This window comes from Lithobates pipiens, unplaced genomic scaffold (genome assembly GCF_037356315.1).
Source record: "Lithobates pipiens isolate NorthernLeopardFrog02 unplaced genomic scaffold, aLitPip1_a1.2 Scaffold_27, whole genome shotgun sequence".
Taxonomy (NCBI): domain Eukaryota; kingdom Metazoa; phylum Chordata; class Amphibia; order Anura; family Ranidae; genus Lithobates; species Lithobates pipiens.
This window is the reverse complement of record NW_027507788.1, coordinates 188394664-188413180: the sequence shown is the minus strand read 5'-3', so window position 1 is coordinate 188413180 and position 18517 is coordinate 188394664. Positions and strand designations below refer to the sequence as shown.

The 18517-nt window shown below is 44.0% G+C and overlaps 1 protein-coding gene across 1 annotated transcript in view; it reads left to right on the top strand.

Annotated features, from left to right (window-relative positions):
* LOC143934424 (tumor necrosis factor receptor superfamily member 8-like) overlaps window positions 1–18255 on the top strand; it is an 84774-nt gene extending 66519 nt beyond the window's left edge. Inside the window, exons 7-11 of the mRNA XM_077458030.1 lie at window positions 61–317; window positions 5498–5617; window positions 8201–8226; window positions 12404–12590; window positions 13570–18255. Of these exons, the coding sequence (XP_077314156.1) occupies window positions 61–317; window positions 5498–5617; window positions 8201–8226; window positions 12404–12590; window positions 13570–13799 (820 nt within the window). The 3' untranslated portion in view covers window positions 13800–18255. The remainder of the gene's footprint in view (window positions 1–60; window positions 318–5497; window positions 5618–8200; window positions 8227–12403; window positions 12591–13569) is intronic.
* Window positions 18256–18517: the final 262 nt, after the last annotated feature.

The window sequence follows — 18517 nt, the reverse complement described above, 5'->3', positions numbered from 1 at the left end:
AATAGTTTCTATATGGGGATAGAAAAACATAAAAAAATACAACTTCCATTTTTTTTCCAGCTGTGCTAACTTGCAGACATTAAGGAAAGGGGACTCCATGAAAGACACAGTTTGCAAAACATCTGGTCATACAACTCCAGATTCAGAGAAGAAAAATGATGTCTTGGAGAACAAGAGGTCTGGAGACAATGCAGGCACAATCCCTTCAGCAGAGCAGAGATATACAACGCCCAAGGTCCATATAGTGCACCATATCTCTGAAACTTCTACTGCATCTTTTGCTATGACTTCAACCAAAGATAACGAAGGCACCAGAGGTAAGTGGACATGCATTGTGGTGGTTGTCACTATTGGTAGACAGCACTGTCATGCTCGAGATCTGTGTGAACCTAATGACAGAAGAGAAATATGAAAGGAACTGATCACGTGTTTTTTTTTTTTATTCATTATTATTAATTAAATGTGAATTCTTATCAACTGACACTTCCTTATAATTTTTTTTTTCATATTTTTATTTTAAGAGAAAATGGCAATATCCAAGTTATGCAAGTGACCATAATCCCACTGATATTGAAATAAGCAGCAGACAGGATTCCAGTCAATCATCCCACATGGTGTACAGAAAAAGCTTACCGGATAGTGTTAATCCTCATATAAAAGAGCGGTCAAAATAGCTTTTTTTTTTATAGATCCTCCTTGGCTCCTTTAGTCTCCCAGCACCATGTGCAGGGCTGTCTTTAACGTGGGGCAAAAGGGGAAGCTGCACTGGACCCAGTCATTGTTGTGGGGCTCAAAGTACCTTCCCCTTGAGCCTGAGCTGGCCACAAATATTTGATAAATGGATTTGACTATCACTCAGGAGATGAGGGCGGAATTGAATGTTGGGCTGGTGATTGGTTGGGTGTTATGTCTGCAGCATGTGTGGTGATTGGCCAGCTCAGTAAGGTAAACCTTGTGCGTGGAGAGCACCTTGTCACAGTCACACTGACCCCTCACCATGTCCGACAAGCTGCAGAACGCCGGCCCGCTGAAGCACTTCTTCGCCGGAGGGTTCAGCGGGGTGGGCCTGGTGATCACCTGACATCCTGTGGACACTATCAAGGTGAGACCGCTGGGGGGGGGGATTCTGGGGTAATTAGGGGTCCTATGTAATGATGGGGTAGTTAGGGGGAAAGGTTTTGTGTAATGATGTGGGAGGATCCTGTGTAATAATAGGGGGTAGTATGGGAGAGGGATCCTGTGTAAGGATGGGGGTAGTATGGGGGAGAGGGGTCTTGTGTAATGATGGGGGTAGTATGGGAGATGGGGTCTTGTGTAATGATGGGGGTGGTATGGGGAAGGGGTCCTGTGTATTGATGGGGGGGGCCCAAGAAATTGATTGCCCAGGGTCCAATCAATATTAAAGACGGCCCTGGCCATGTGGCAACAGTGTCACCAGTATTCCAAGGCTATTGCCAACTGCCAGACATCAATCTCATATGTATGGGCAGCACAGTGGTGTAGTGGTTAGCACTTTCACTTAGCAGCAAAAAGGGTCGCTGGTTTGAATCCCGACCATGACACCATCTGCCTGGAGTTTGCATGCTCTCCCTGTGCCTGTGTGGGTTTTCTATGGATACTCTGGTTTCCTCCCACACTCTAAAGACATGCTGGTAGGTTAATCGGATACTGTCTAAATTGGCCCTAGTATATGTATGAATGTGTGTTAGGGACCTTAGATTGTAAGCTCCTTGAAGGTAGGGACTGATGTGAACGCACAATGTACATGTATAAATTGACAGTGCTATGTAAGTACCTGAAATAAATAAATATGTAAGGAACAAACTCCCCATAGTGTAACATTTTTAATATTAAAAGTTGCACTTGCAGACAAAATAGAAATCCACAGAGATGTATGCATTGTATTAAACTCTGATGTGCCAACATCAAAGATGGTCACTGTCCGGCACGCATGCATGCTGATGTACGCCTAGGCGTACATTACTTGATAATTCCTTATAACTGATATCCTCCTTGTAGGCGGCAATAGCATACTGATACCAAAGTTCAGGAAAGTCTGGGAAGCTTTAAGAAAACCAGTCGCGACCTGGTTCATGCAACAATATGAATATTGAGTCTTAAATATCCATACAATTGTAGTCACCTATGGAAGATTTAAATTAGCAGCTTTAAAATTTAACATAAGCCTAGCATACATGGGCTTTTTGAGATTACTTAAAGAGCATGCACAGATGTACTGAAGGGCTCTGCCCGACCTTTGGGACCTGGCAGAGACCTGCGGCACATCTATGCAGCTGCTGAGATTCCCCTTTGCATGCGCAGACATCCTAAGATCTAGGACCTCCAGAACTGTGGGGTTTTAGTGCATGCGGAGATGTGTCGAACACCTTTGCCCAATGGACAACTAAAGGAGCTTGCACAATTTTATTTTTTCAAAAAGTTTGTAACACAAATTCAGCCCTACAATCTGTTTATGGCTACTTAAACCCTTTCCTGCCCAGCCCCGGCATTACTTTAACTAGGTGTAGCACGGCCCCCTTGGGGACTGCTTGGATTTACCTGCTCATCTGCATTGCTGCAACCCTGTATACATTCCAACCCATCTAACACTCTGGGTTCAGACATAATTGCAGCACCTTTAAGTAATAAGACAACACTCAATGCGTTTAAAGTGGAAGTAAACCCATTGATTTAAACAGTTAAAAAAAAAAGGCATGCCGGGAATGCTAACTGCACATTGGCTGTGCTCTCAGCCAAACTATCAAACCATCCAATGGCTGGTGTCATAACGAATCACATGTGCAGCACCATAGCAGTTGAAGATTAAACAGAGGCAAAGATGGCAGCTTCCTTGGCTGAAAACGATAGGGGAGTTTACTTACACTTTAAGTTCTATTAATGTTTACTGGAATATTTTAGATAGGGTATTATTGTACAAGAGAGGTAAAGGTTCAACTGAGCTTTGAATAACAGCACAAACTCAGTAGAAAGATTCCTCAAAAAATGCCAGTTAAGATAGTTGGTAAACAACAGAGTATTATATATACATATGTACAATAACGCACCACTTGGACATAACCTAAAAGGATAAGCAAAGGTTAAACATCAATTCTGACTATATTTCTACAGAGGAACCCAGGCCGGCCTGTTCAACCTTCTATCCTAATGAGAGATTATGCTAAACAAGGATGGTATGAGGGCCCTTAAGCAGCAATGACAGAATGTCCCCGTTGCAGATCCAATGGTCTTCACTGGCAGTCGGAGCTCATTCACTGTATCCAATAAGGTTTAGTGACAGAGTGGTTGTATATCTTATGATGCCTGTAGCTAAAGATGCTTATGTACAGTGTTTGAATAGAAATGCAGTGAAGTGTTCCCAAGGTAAAGCTGTCTGTGCACAGTGTCCCAGTAAAATAACCAAGGAAAGACTTGCAAAGGTGGGCAATTGCCTTCTCACCAACGACCAGGCCAATTCAACGTCTTGCAGATAACGACCCCTGGATAGACGTCCTGGCAGCGGACTTGCTTTTGATGATCCCCTGATTGCGAGACACAGAGCCTGGGTTACTGTACGGTTGAGTTGGTGCTGGTCAGATGTCCGATGAGCAGCAGGCAGCGATGAACCCCTTCTCGGTTGGATAGGAATGATGTACACCTGCGTAGTAGGCTGCAACCTCACTCTCACTGCGCGGAGAGATCAATCACACACAAGGCCCGGGAAGAAGAGAGCCTGGGGAGGTTCTCTGGTTTATTTTATAGCCCTGTCTCAGCAATCTCTCCGATGGTAGTAAAGATCCCTGGGATATGTATTCCCAGCGTATAGTCACGCAAGGGAACAGCCATCGGGTGGAACTACAATCCTACAATCCCCTTGATTGGGCTCACAAATATGATGTCAGTTTAATAACACCGTTACCAGAGGGATAATATGATATACAGATAGGGTAGGGAATAGCAGTTAGTTGCAATCATGGTCCATATTGCTACATCGGCTGCTGTGATTGGCTGTCACAGTGGTCACACAATCACTCCCGATCAATACTAGAGATTGGCAGCTGTCTTTAAAAGCCCAGTCAGTCTGCTGAGAGCACAATCTCAGCACAGAAACCTCTGCTTCCCACCAACCTATATATGCGGCACATGGGCAGCAAAGGATTAAAGAATAAGTACAGCCAAAGCTGTACTTCTCCCATGGATCCAGAAGTGCACAGCCCAGCACTCCAGTGCATGCTGCATTCAGCTAGGTAAGCATGATTAATAAATAAATAAAAAACAAACCCATACTTTTCTTTTAAACCAGCCAACCAAGTGGGGTCTATGTAAAAAAAATTGCTGGGCTCAGCCTTCACAAATAATCACTGTAATTATTTCTTCTGATCTAGTCAGTAATGCAGTATTTTCCCGATTGCGGTATTTCAGGAAATACTCATACTATTCAAAATACAGGGATGATTTGTGATGGCTGGGTGAATGCTCGTGACACTCATCCAAAGATTTTTTAGTAAATAGACCTCATACTGTCTCATACAATCTCCTCCATTTTTGATAAATACATTTTATTCTATGTATGCCCACACATCTAAGCTTAACGGACTGTACAATCCAATTGTGTGCCATCATCTGTAGACCTATAATCCAGATCAATTAAAGTGAAAGTAAAAAGTCCTGCTGTGCAACACTGCACAGACTATCCACCATAGTTACATAGTTACATAGTAGGTGAGGTTGAAAAAAGACACAAGTCCATCAAGTCCAACCTATGTGTGTGATTATATGTCAGTATTACATTGTATATCCCTGTATGTTGTGGTCGTTCAGGTGCTTATCTAATAGTTTCTTGAAACTATTAATGCTCCCCCTGAGACCACTGCCTGTGGAAGGGAATTCCACATCCTTGCCGCTCTTACAGTAAAGAACCCGCTACATAGTTTAAGGTTAAACCTCTTTTCTTCTAATTTTAATGAGTGGCCACGAGTCTTGTTAAACTCTCTTCTGCAAAAAAGCTTTATCCCTATTGTGGGGTCACCAGTACGGTATTTGTACATTGAAATCATATCCCCTCTCAAGCGTCTCTTCTCCAGAGAGAATAAGTTGAGTGCTCGCAACCTTTCCTGATAACTAATGTCCTCCAGACCCTTTATCAGCTTTGTTGCCCTTCTTTGTACTCACTCCATTTCCAGTACATCCTTCCTGAAGACTGGTGCCCAGAACTGGACAGCATACTCCAGGGGTGGCCGGACCAGAGTCTTGTATAGTGGGAGAATTATTGTTTTATCTCTGGAGTTGATCCCCTTTTTAATGCCAATATTCTGTTTGCTTTGTTTGCAGCAGCTTGGCATTGCATGCCATTGCTGAGCCTATCATCTACTAGGACCCATCCTAGATTGTCATGCTAGAACTTGTGCTACTCAACATTTGTCATGTTTTTATATATTGTTTTGTCAACCTTTTTACACTTTAATGTTAACTCTAATAAACAAAATTGTTGTATCCATAGGTAAATGGAATGGCGGTTACATTGTGGCCTTGATAATCTGCATCCTAATCCTTTTTGTAGCCCTTGCCATGATCCTCAAGCAGAAACTATGCCGTCTGAAGCTGTGGATAAAAAATACACGTAAGTGTTGTCTTAGAGCTTTGTGCGTACAGCGCCACCTATATTGAATTTTCCATTCAACTAACAAGTACAGTTTTATTTATATTGATCAATGTGAATCTGGGAAGATATATATATGGAAACTGCAATGAATGACTTGTTTTCCAGAGCTATGCCTCCTGCAGTACTCTCCTTTCACCACTAGATGTACTCAGTCGTCCAGGTTGAGGGTAGGCTGCATGGGCCCACCCCTGAAGGGTCCTCAGAAAAATGCCATGCATTCACTGTGTAATGGTGCAGAGTACAGTAAAATGTCAGTGCCCCTCTGTGTATCATTGAGGACTTCCTACTGCAGGATGAAGTCTATAAAGAAAAATTACTTTGCATGTCACGTAACTGGCAAGATAACTTCAGAAAAAGAAAATAAAAAAATACTGCTGGGGGTCTTCTTCATAGGGGGAGGTCCATAAAGACATGGGTGAGTGAGTTTGGGGTGGAGGAACTTGACTGGCTTGCACAGAGTCCTGGCCTCAACCCGATAGAACACATTTGGGATGAATTAGAGCGGAGACTGCGGGCCAGGCCTTCTCATCCAACATCGGTGCCTGCTCTCACAAATGTGCTTCTGGAAGAATGGTCCAACATTCCCATAGACACACTCCTAAACCTTGTGGACAGCCTTCCCAGAAGAGTTAAAGCTGTTATATCTGCAAAGGGTGGGCCAACTTAGTATTGAACCCTACGGACTAAGACTGGGATGCCATTAACGTTCATGTGTGTGTGTAAAGTCAGGTGTCCCAATACTTTTGGTAATATAGTGTATTCTTCTATAGCCACAAATTATATAAATCCACTTTGTGTGCACCAAATCCTTTAACCAAACTTATCGTCATCACTGTGCTGTACATAGACTGTGCAGAGAGCAGAGCTGTAGGAGGGGCCCAGCAAGCCCCACCCACCATTGGCTACCTGTAGAAAAATACAGGAGGGGGTGGGGACAAGACCAGTCAACCGACACAAGGAGCGAAAGCAGCAGTGAGCGGTCTTTATTACAGGAAGTTTCACACTGAATTACTGCACAGATCTAGAAGAAATACACAAAGCACACCAAGATTTAAGGAAGAATTCACGGGACTCTTGGATTTAGACAATATTTGATTATTCCAGGTCAGATTTAAATCTATACAATGCAGCACTCACAAGTTGAAAAAAAGTTCCTATTTTATTGGAGAGCTTGCTGCTTCATAGTTCCCATTTTATTGGAGAGCTTGCTGCTTCATAGGTAGGTCCATGTGTTGAAATGGAGCAGAATTTTAAACTCCATATAGCCATGACCTGACCATGAGTAGTATGGAATATGACTCTCATTGATTATTGTACCTTGCCAGTATTATTTCATGAAAAAAAGTAGAATTTTACTTTTACCAAGAATTGTCGCAAAAGGATATCTGCTGTTTTCCCGCAATACCTTCCTCTTTGTGTCCTCTGTTTTTTGTATGGCCCTGACCCAACCTGATATCATGGCTAAGTTCCACGAACATGCCCTTCCCCTGATACAATGAGATTACCTAATGGCATTCTTCAGTGGCGGCTCATCCATTAAGGGGGCACGGGCGCCGCCCCATTGTCCATGTGTCTGGCCCCAGTGGCTACTCGTGTTTTTTTGTTTGGGGGGGGCAGCAAACAATGACCCCCCCTCCCATGGCACCTCAAAGCCCCCAAACCCCCCCCCCCGTACGTTGTCTGCTGGTTGGTCCACTTACACCATCTAGGCGGCAGGCAGCAGCGGACATCAAGGAGCGGCAGGGATCGGTGCATCGGAGGACATCAGGCTGCGGCAGGCATCGGGTAGCGGCCCTTTTGTCTTCTCCTCGCTTCCACCGTGTGTCTCCTCCCCTCCTCCTAGGCATCCAATAGAATCACCTGTCCTTTCACCTAATTGGGTGATGGGTATCAGACCCACTTCCCGATTGGCTGGGAGGAGGATCAGTGTTGCGCTGTTATAACACCTGGTTGGGCTCATAGCACAATGCTCTGCGCCACGAGCCCACCCTATTTTGAAGCCTATTAGTGCCTCATGCGCCCGGCCGAATACATGAATGGGGGGGGGGGGGGCGGTGATGGCGATAGATAGAGCACGGATAGGGGGTGGCAGCATCAATGAAAAGAATGGCACAGAACTCGGGCGCCCCTAATGGACGGGCTGCCACTGTCTGGCCCCCTAATTTTACAACGCGGTGTGCCGGACGCATGGATTCCAATTGGGTATTTTTTTTTTCTTGAAGCACATGATTAGAGCCAGAGGCTTTAATAGACTTCAAAAGAAGAGTGGGCTCGGGGCTCAGAGCCCACCCGGTTGTGTGACAATAGTGAATTAATATTACGGGTGACCCGACCGACCTGGGGGGGGGCTCTGGGTGTATTGTTTGCCGCAGTGTTTCCAAGAAGCCCCCAGAGGAAGCTTTTCTAGGTGATACAAGAAATAGACTACATCTCATTGTGTCTGCTCTGCGCTAGAAATTGTATTGGTAAATATTGAAAATGGGTTCATATTAAATCGCATGACCAGTGTTTAAAAAAATATTTCTTGTGCTTTTTTTCTAGATTTCATCCAGCCAAAGACCAAACCTGTAAGTATTATGTCTGATGACCATTCATTGTATCGGTTTGATCCAGGCTCAGATATATAAATTAGGAGCCTGTAGGTCCAGATCCTCTGACCTCTTAAAGTGGGATTTACAAAAAAAAAGCTAGTAGGTAGGCTTTTCTTTCCTGCAACCATGGGTCCTCCATCAACACAGTAGATACTGAAGGGAAAATCCCTCCGGTGAAGCCATTGTGTTCTCCTGGCGGGGGAAGCCGTCACCACTGGGAGAACAAAGTGATTACTGCTAGCGATTATAACAGCCGCTAGCAATAATCACATGTACTGTAAAATCCAACAGGCTGGTTGTACCCAAGTTGATCAATCGATCAACTTGGGTACATTCAGCCTGCCCATACATAGTTCAGATCTCAGCCGGTTCAGCAGGGAATTCAAACAGTCTATAGCCATCTATTGGTTTTTAGAAATGTGATTGAGAATGTTATCACTAAATGTAAAAATGGGAGTTCTGGAACAGGGAGCCTTTATGCACAAATGTTTTAAGACCTAAAAGACCTAGTAAATCTAACTTCCACAGAGGACCCCCTCCTCGTCTAGCACAGTCAACCTTGCAGCTGCCAGTGAGGCCTGGCACTGCCTAACCTGATGGTCTATTATTGGGTGGATATCCTAATTACCATTAGATGGTGTTTTTTGCAGTCTGCTTGGAAGTGGCTATCCTGGGCTCTCTTATAGAACTCCGTAACCTAGGTAATAGAGGTCCCAGAGCATATGCCTTCCTACCCTGTCCCACTAGGGTGACGTTTCGAGTCTGGGCGGTTGTTAGGAAGAGATTCATACAACCCAACCAGTGGTCCCCTTTCCATCCATTATGGGTTAATCTATCCTTGTCCCAATTCAGAATGCAACTGGACCCTCAGATATGGACATGTTTTGGGGTCAGAACACTTATGCCGTGTACACAGGACCGGACTTTCTGGCAGACTACATCCGGCGGTCCTCCCAATGGATTTTCGGCGGAGTTCTGACAGACTTTCCGAACTAACAGACTTGGCCACACACAAATGGACTAAGTCCATTCGTTTTGAACATGATTACGTAAACAGGACTAAACAAGGAAGTTCAATAGCCAGTAGCCAATAGCTTCCCTTGCGTCGTATTTGGTCCATTGGACCAGCACACAGACGAACGGTTTTCCAGATTTTAGTCTGTCGGAATTGAGTTAGTCGGATAGATTTGAAACATGTTTTATTTCTAGGTCCGTTTGATTTTTCGGATTAGCCCACACACGATTGGATTGTCCGGCGGACTAATCCCTTCGGACCATTAGAGATATTATGCCCACAGACATATTACTATCTTTCCAAGACCTTTACTCTAAATTTAGATTAACTAGATCAGGATTCTCAAACTGACGGCCCTCCAGCTGTTTTGCGAAACTACAAGTCCTATCATGCCTCTGTCTGTGGGAGTCATGCTTGTAACTGTCAGCCTTGCAATGCATCATGGGACTTGTAGTTTCACAACAGCTTGAGGGCCGCAAGTTTGAGACCCCTGACCTAGATGGATGCACTTTCGCTACCTTTAATTGCATCACTCAAGAGCGCAATTTCCTGACACTCCTAGTCTAAAGACGGATCCAGTAGAAGACCTTCTTGCACAGGGCTCCCTTACTAAGTCCCTTCACTTTATCTGGCTATTATTAGCATGGATTCACCTAAAAAGTTGTGGGAGCAATGGAGGGTACATCTTCCAACCTTGGTCTGGGTGTGCTGGGAGGAATGCTTTGAGGACAGTTCTAAGTTATTGGTTTCGTCCCATGATAATTTTATTCAAACAAAGTTTTTGCATAGAATTTACTATACACCCCATAGACTGCACAGAATTTGACCACAGTGTTCCCCTGATTTCCCCTGAATCTATTCTCCCGTTGGTACCTATTTTCATATGTTCTGGTCCGGCCCTAGGTTGGCACAGTTCTGGGTAAAGGTGTTTAAGTGTATTATTGCCCGTATACAGTTGACCCTGCCGCTGTCACCTGAGTTGGCTTTATTCGGCATCCAGGATAATATGCAGAGGCCTTGTTATATCAAAATTCTGCTTTCTTTCTTTCTGTATGTAGCACTGACCCCCGAAGGAGCTGCTGGTTTTATTGGGCTTACCGTTACCTTCTTGACCTCATCTCCATCTAGGGATTTCCCATGGTAGATAGCTCAAAGAACTACAGAAACTGACACTGTATCCTATTTTTGGGATATTTATTTAGAAGATAACACAGTCACTTAAAGAGGAAGTAAACCCTGATGAGTTTATTTCCTCTTTCATTCCCTGCAAAGGTAAAGCATAATGGACTACTATGCATCGCATAGTAGTCCATTATGTGTCACTTACCTGACACAGGAGCCAGCGAAGTCACCGCTGTCCCCTGTAGTCCGGCGCATCCATCTTCTCAGTGGGTCTCGCTGCTCTGCCGCTGTCATTCAGCGAAGCCGCGATGACATCACTCCCGCGCATGCGCACGGGAGCCGCCACGCGCGGCATATTCGCCGTTGACTGTGCCTAGGCTTACCTGTAGGTCAAAGTGTGTTGTAAGGGTTTATAACCACTTTAATGGAAAGTAGAGGGTTAGGAAGAAAGTTCAGATACTTTTGGAACTGCGAAGATAGGAAGGCTCTCACAATAGAAATCCAGAGAATTACCGTTTCTCAACTGGATTCTCACAACCACCGGATAGACCTCCTCTCACTAGGCCTAGCAGCCGGTAGGGTGTTAAGGAAAACAAAGTCTCTGCCACAGACTTGAATGTAGAACACTTGAACAAAGTCTCTGCCACAGACTTGGATGTAGAACTGAGGGACGTAGGTAAATTTAAAGAGCTATCATACAGTACCAGTATCTCGCAGCTGGTCCGGTGATACCGTATGAGTGTAAGCCAGCCTTGGCCTCCTCCCGAAGAGTCCTCCCCCTGATGCTTCTCCAGTTGCTGGGCCTCTCCTTAGTTGAGACGGCACCAGACCACCTTTGAATCCTCAGTCCTCGATATCCACTCAGGCCTGTCCCTGCAGTTACTTTGCCTTGGGCCATACATCCCCGAGACTCGGAATTGCATGAATCCGCACCCCAGGCCAGGGGGGCCATGGGGGCTGGTCAGGAGGACCATCACCAAACAGACAGAAAACTCTTTTGGACCAGAACCCAGAAGCACGTGATGTCAGTACCTTAAATACCACCTCCCAATGAATGCACAGCAAGATGACACTCCCACGGGGCTGGTTCAGAGAAAGGGATGGCACTCAATACGCCAAGCTAAACTGTGTTCTCTCACTTAACAGCGGTGACAGTGAGACCTGTGGTCAAGGAAAACCCAGTGCAATCCAGCTAGACTGGCACTGAAACCATAATTTAGCATAATTAGCCCTAAAACCCAACTGAGGTTTTAGGAATATTAATTTGCAAAAACATATAGTACAATGATGTTTCTTCTGTGTAGATCCTTGGTTGCTTTATCCTAGCGTTTGAATTAAGCATTCATATAATGCAAGCCAACCCTTGTAGAATGCTTGTATTCTGTTTTTTGTTTCTCTACTTACATGCTTGTAACCTATTTGTCATGTGTAGTACAGTAAAACCTTGGCTTGTGAGCATAATTCATTCCAGAAACATGCTTGTAATCCAAAGCACTAGTATATCAAAGTGAATTTCCCCATAAGAAATAATGGAAACTCAAATGATTTGTTCCATTTATTCATAAGTCCAGTGGCGGTGCAGGGGATGGTCTATGTGGACAGCTTTACCCCGGATGCCTCCATACTTAGATGTGTCTGTTTGACTCATCAACCCATGTGAGTTGCTGAATGTTGTACCTTCATTAAATGTAACCATATTGCTACACTTAGAGGCACCTCTCTTCTCTTTTATACTCACTAATTTTGACATGACACTACTTGTATATCAAGACATCGCTTGTATATCAAGTCAAAATGTATTAAAAAATGTTGCTTGTCTTGCAAAACGCTCTTAAACCAAGTTACTCTAAAACCAAGGTTTTACTGTATGTGGATATTGTTCACTAGTTACAACCTCACCACATTGCAATGCATTGTCGTGTAATCTGTGCTCATTGTATCATGTCATTTTTTTAATAAAGACTAATTCTGGTTGTTAAAAAAAAAAATCTATCTTCCACCCTTTGCGCTGTACAGGCCAGAACAGAGTTCATTTACCAGGAAGACGATAAAGAGCAAAACTTACTGGAAAGGCAAAACTCTGCTCGATCCCAGCAAGTTACCCTGGAGTTGTACCAAAAGACAGAGGGAGGGCAGACTGAGCGGGCAGCAGATGATAAGATGGAAATGCAGCAAGGACGAGACCATCTCAATAACAGAATCGGTAAGAAATGTGTATATGCCTTCAGGTGTTGCTTAAAGTGGAGCTCCGCCCAAAAGGGAAACTCCTCTTGTCTGCCTACTCCCCCCCCCCCCCTTCCGGTGCCACATTTGGGGGAAGCAGGTACCTGGTTTTAACATGTACTCGCCCCCTCCCTCCTTCCCCCTGCTGCTGGACCATTCACTCATGTGCAGTAGGAAACCGGCTATGAAGTCGCAAGTCTTCACACCGGTTTCCCTTTAGCCAAGATGGCGGCACCAGCACCCAAGAGCCGATTCAAGAATCAGCTCAGGTAAGGACGCCGCTTAATGCCTGGACAGGTAAGTACCGTAATAGTAAAAGTCAGCAGCTACAGTATTTGTAGCTGCTGACTTGAATTATTTTTTTTTTTGTTGGGTGGGTGGAACTCCTCTTTAATGAAATAATAAACTTTAGACCCCTTTCACACTGAATGCATTTTTCAGGCGCTAAAGGGCTAAAAAATAGCGCCTGAAAAACACCTCCCCTGCAGCCCGTTGTTGTGTTGTGATTCTTGGCAGACTGCCCGGTTTTTTCTTGCTTTCTTTTGGTGGCTGTGGCTTCAGCAGAGCAGAGAGAATTCTATGCATAGAAAGAATAGGGAAGTACTTTTGTCAAGATCGCAACAGGGAAAGAAAAATCACGATAACGATTCTTAGCGATTAATCGCGCAGCTCTACATTGTATACACGGTGATGTGCAATATTTAATATATGTTTTCTAATAAATGTTTAATACTACTCTATTTTTCACGGTTTACATGGTGGTGCCGTAAAAGTCCCACCCTAGGGGGCTTTTTTTCTTCCAAATTGCTAGCCGTTTATGCGGACCCTCACTGCTTTTGAGCAATTACGAATCCTCATCTGCATACTTATTCGGGATCTGTGACATCAATTTGAATCAAAGGGTTCTTTTAGCATGTCCTGCCTTCCAACAACAATAACCTGCCTTTCTTTTTCTGCAGAAAAGATCTACATAATGAATGCAGACACGGTTCTTGTGGGATCCATATCGGATGTCCCTGGCAGATCCCAAAGATCGGTAACAGTGGAGAGTGAAGAGAAGCAGAGCCTGGTGTTAGAGTCCCGGTACCCGGAGCAGGAATCCAGCAAGGTGCCAGGAAATGATCTCATGCTATCTATTGAAGAGGAAGAGACGGGGGGCACCACAGCTAAGGTGATCCTGCAAGGCTAAAGGTATTAGAGGGGATACCGAGTGAGCACAAGAGGTCTGCTCTGTTCATGTTGCACTGTTGGTGTGGCCTACGTCGCTGAACTGATACTACAAGACAAGGTTTATATAGACGACTGATGCTGCTCGCACAGGATATGTCACATCTGTTGGTCCAGAACGGTTAAGTTGGATGTGCAAACTTTGTTTTATATACTGAGATTAACTAATTGTTCCAGGAGCCTTCTAGTACTACTGTGTGCAGCTTCTGGAGGAACCTTTGTTTTCCTAGGAACATTATGGCAATATCCTAGTTCTGTACAGTCCTGCTCTCACCCACAGAAATCACAGTTCTTCCACCCTTCTGCTGAATGAAATACTGACCGAGCCCGGAGGACCCTTTCAACTTCCAGCTTGTGACACTCTCAATTCGGTTCCTAGTAAGTACAGCTTATGTCCTCACACCATCCCAGATAGCAAGCAATTGTGCTGCAAGTTTGAAAATTACCTGCTATGTTATTGTTAGACTTGCCTGGCTTCACAAGTTTGCTGCACAATTGCAACAAGTGCGCATTGCATGACTCCAGATCAACTTTCTTTGCAATCTGCAAGTCTGCTGCAAGTTCTGGTTCAGTTATGTTGGGCAATAGTCATCCCATCACAAGGAGTCACTGTGACTAGCAGAGCTCTTGCTGTAGACTCACCACCGCAACTTTGCCCTTGCTAGAGACCTACCACGCAAATTTGCTAAAGTGTCAACTAGAACTTGTATTTCAAGTGCTCTGCAAGTGTACAACTTACCAATAAAAATGTGCAGCAAGTTAACAAGACTTATAATTCATCACTGCCACAAGTTTGTGCAGGTTATCCTTGCTATCTGGGATTGCAAGTCGAGGCCTCCCATAAGGTCCCCTCAATACTCTGCACTGCAGTCTCTGCATTTTTAATTATATTCTGTTGTGATGTAATCTACTTCAAAACTGTGGACAAACATGGGACCACAATATTGAAAAGGACAGCGGTTTTAATAACAAGTGACTTTTGAGTATAGATATGATTAGAGCGTAGCTGCACTTTTGTTGCGATTAAAAAAAAAAACACAATTCCCTTTGGGTGATCAATGTACAGTGCAAGGATTTTAACAAACTCTGTTGTGGATTCCTTTTTCTTTGTGTTCTGATGAAAGGCTGTTTGTTCCACTATATTTCTGAATGGGGATGTCTGGCTCATTTTAATCACCTGGTGCACTTTCAATGTTCTAATAAGGAAAGTTACAGTGTATGCATCCCTTTAGAATTAACCATTATGGTGAATCTTACTAAAAATGTAATTCCTTTTGCAGAGGATGCCTAAAATGTTACTTGTGTCTTAAACTCCTTTCACACTGGGGCCATGGCCGCACCAGCTCTAAAGCGCTGCTCGCTTTAAAAAATGGATTGTGTGGAAATTTTATATGTTTTTTTTTTTTTAAGCGAAAGTGGAATTAACATTTAAACTCCAGGCAAACACCTAAATACACTGATCACATACATACAGGGGCAGACTGACAACTGATGGGGCCGTCGGGCAACAGGAGAAGATTATGGGGCCCCAGGGCAATAGGAGATTATGGGGGGCCCCTGGGCAATAGGAGATTATGGGGCCCTCGGGCAATAGGAGAAGATTATGGGGTCACACAGTATACAAACACACACATACAGTATACACACACAGACACACAGTATACACACACAGAATACACATACACACCGAAAAGGTACTGGAGAGGCGGGCAGCTATAATCTTGGGATTTTTTTTTTTTAAAACACAGATTTTTACATACTGTCCCTGGTTTTATTGAGACTGGCAACCCTGATAGGGCCTCTTAGTGGCATGGGGCCCTCGGGTATTGCCCGAATACCTGAATGGTCAGTCCGCCCCTGCATACATATACAGCAAGGGAGCTGTTTTACCTGCCAGAGGATTTGGTTTTCTGTCCACCCAGTCCTGGGACTTAAACAGCTCTGCTGCTGTGACCTGATTTTTTTTGGGTGCAGTTATATAACATGTACTTGCCCCTCTCCAGTCTATGACAAGATAGTAAAACAAGAAGCAACAGACTGATGATCTCATCTCATTCTCACTCTCTCCACTTATCAGCATGTTCCTTGCAGTTCAGCACACCTGATTGGCTCCTTGTGCTGCTTCTTCCTCCCCCCCATCTGAGCTCTGCTGTGCAGGGACTGCAAGAGGCTGATACCAAGATTCGGATACTAGCACTGTTTTTCTGAAACTTTGAAGTTCTGCTTTAAAATAAAGTTGGTCCATGTGCAATCTAGCTGGATAGAATACCTCCATCCTTTCGTTTGTGAAGGATTGGTTGGATAAAGTCAGCAGGTAAAGTAAAGTGTATTTTTACACTTTTCACAGCTGCTATCTAGTGATCGCTAGAGAACTGTGGCTTGAGAAAGGGATCAATAAAAAGCTTGCAATAACCTCTAAGCACAGGTTCTGTTGGATGGGATAGTAAGAAAATTGGCTTGAGCTCAAAGTGTTCCCTCTTTAGGTTAGGTCAGAATCACTTTAAAATACCAATGGTAAAAGCTCCTTGTAATGGCTTTAATTTTTTGTTGGAACTAGCAATATATGTAAAGATCTTGCTATTTGAACCACTGAAATAACTCTCATCATCCATTAAAAATTTAGAAATATACTGTATGTTTTAGATGGCTTGGCCTTTAAATAGTCAGAACTTTATTTTTGCTTTTAAGAGTAGAGAAGAGTAAGAATCTATATTGCAGTGGTCTTCAAACTTCGACCCAGGGGCCCTTTGCTTGCTTTTACCCTTGGGGCACTATTTCATCCACTGATACCAACAATGGGGCATAATTTCCCCCACTAACACCAACGATGGGGCAAAATTCCTCCCACTGACACCAACAATGGGACCCAATGATGGGGTGCAATTCTTTTCAATGACACCAACAATTGGGCCCAATGACATCAATGATGGAGTGCAATTTCCCCCGGTCATACTAACGATGGGGCCCAATGACATTAATGATGAAGAACAATTTCTCCCACTGACACCAATGAAGGGGGCACAATTCTTCCCAATGACACCAACGATGGGGCACAATTATTCCCACTGACACCAACAACGGGGCCCAATGACATCAATGATGGGGCACAATTTCTCCCACTGGCACCAATGAAGGGGGCACAATTCTTCCCAATGATGGGGCACAATTTCTCCCACTTGCACCAATGAAGGGGGCAAAATTTCTCCCACTAACACCAGTGAAGGGGGCACAATTCCTCCCAATGACACCAAGGATGGGGCACAATTCCTCCCAATGGCTTTCTTCTTGCCACTCTTCCATAAAGGCCAGATTTGTGCAGTGTACGACTGATTGTTGTCCTATGGACAGACTCTCCCACTTCAGCTGTAGTTCTCTGCAGTTCATCCAGAGTGATCATGGGCCTCTTGGCTGCATCTCTGATCAGTCTTCTCCTTGTCTGAGCTGAAAGTTTAGAGGGACGGCCAGGTCTTGGTAGATTTGCAGTGGTCTGATACTCCTTCCATTTCAAAATGATCACTTGCACAGTGCTCCTTGGGATGTTTAAAGCTTGGGAAATTTTTTTGTATCCAAATCCGGCTTTAAACTTCTCAACAACAGTATTACGGACCTGCCTGGTGTGTTCCTTGGTCTTCATGATGCTCTCTGCACTTTCAACAGAACCCTGAGACTATCACAGAGCAGGTGCATTTATACAGAGACTTGATTACACACAGGTGGATTCTATTTATCACGATCAGTCATTTAGGACAACATTGGATCATTAAGAGATCCTCACTGAACTTCTGGAGTGAGTTTGCTGCACTGAAAGTAAAGGGGCCGAATAATTTTGCACGCACCACTTTTCAGTTTTTTATTTGCTAAAAAAGTTTAAAATATCCAATAGATTTCGTTCCACTTCACAATTGTGTCCCACTTGTTGGTGATTCTTCACAAAAAATTAAAATTGTATATCTTTATGTTTGAAGCCTGAAATGGGGCAAAAGGTTGAAAAGTTCAAGGGGGCTGAATACTTTCGCAAGGCGCTGTATATGTATTTTTTTTTACAACTAGAAACTGGATACTGCGTCACACCTATAGGGCCACGGCACAATAGCCATCCTGAAATTCACCAGCATCATTATACAGAGTAGAGAAGTACACACTAGTTTCCACACGTTGCTCCCTCACTGGCCAGAATGGTGGGGCATTGCTTTGTCATTGGCGTGCAACATTCTGCAGCGTTTCCATAAATGAAGGAGCAACACCTTTGTGGACAAGAAGCGTGGAAACAGGCGTTTTCTCTAGACTTTTTGCAATCCTATTGCTAGGGAGTTGTGTCCTTCAAACAGGATCGTACGTGTGCCATGGGCCTAGATGTAATGAATGTTATAATTTTTTTGTACCATGTTGAAATATGTGAATAAACAAATGTTACCTCAGCTGTGCCAATTTTGTATCTGGTAAGGCTTTCCTTTGAGAAAGGAGCATTGTGACTGACACTGCCCAGTTATTCCAATCAAAGTCCCAGAATGACCCTTAAAGAATATGTAAACCCAACATTTCCTATTTCTGTTATATGTGTCTGCTGTACCATGTTCTTGTGTGAGAAAGTATCCGGTTTTCTTTGTATTGCTTCCTTTGTATGGAATCCCTGGCGTTCCTGCCAGTCCCTCTGCTTTCCCATTAAAAAAAATTGACCAC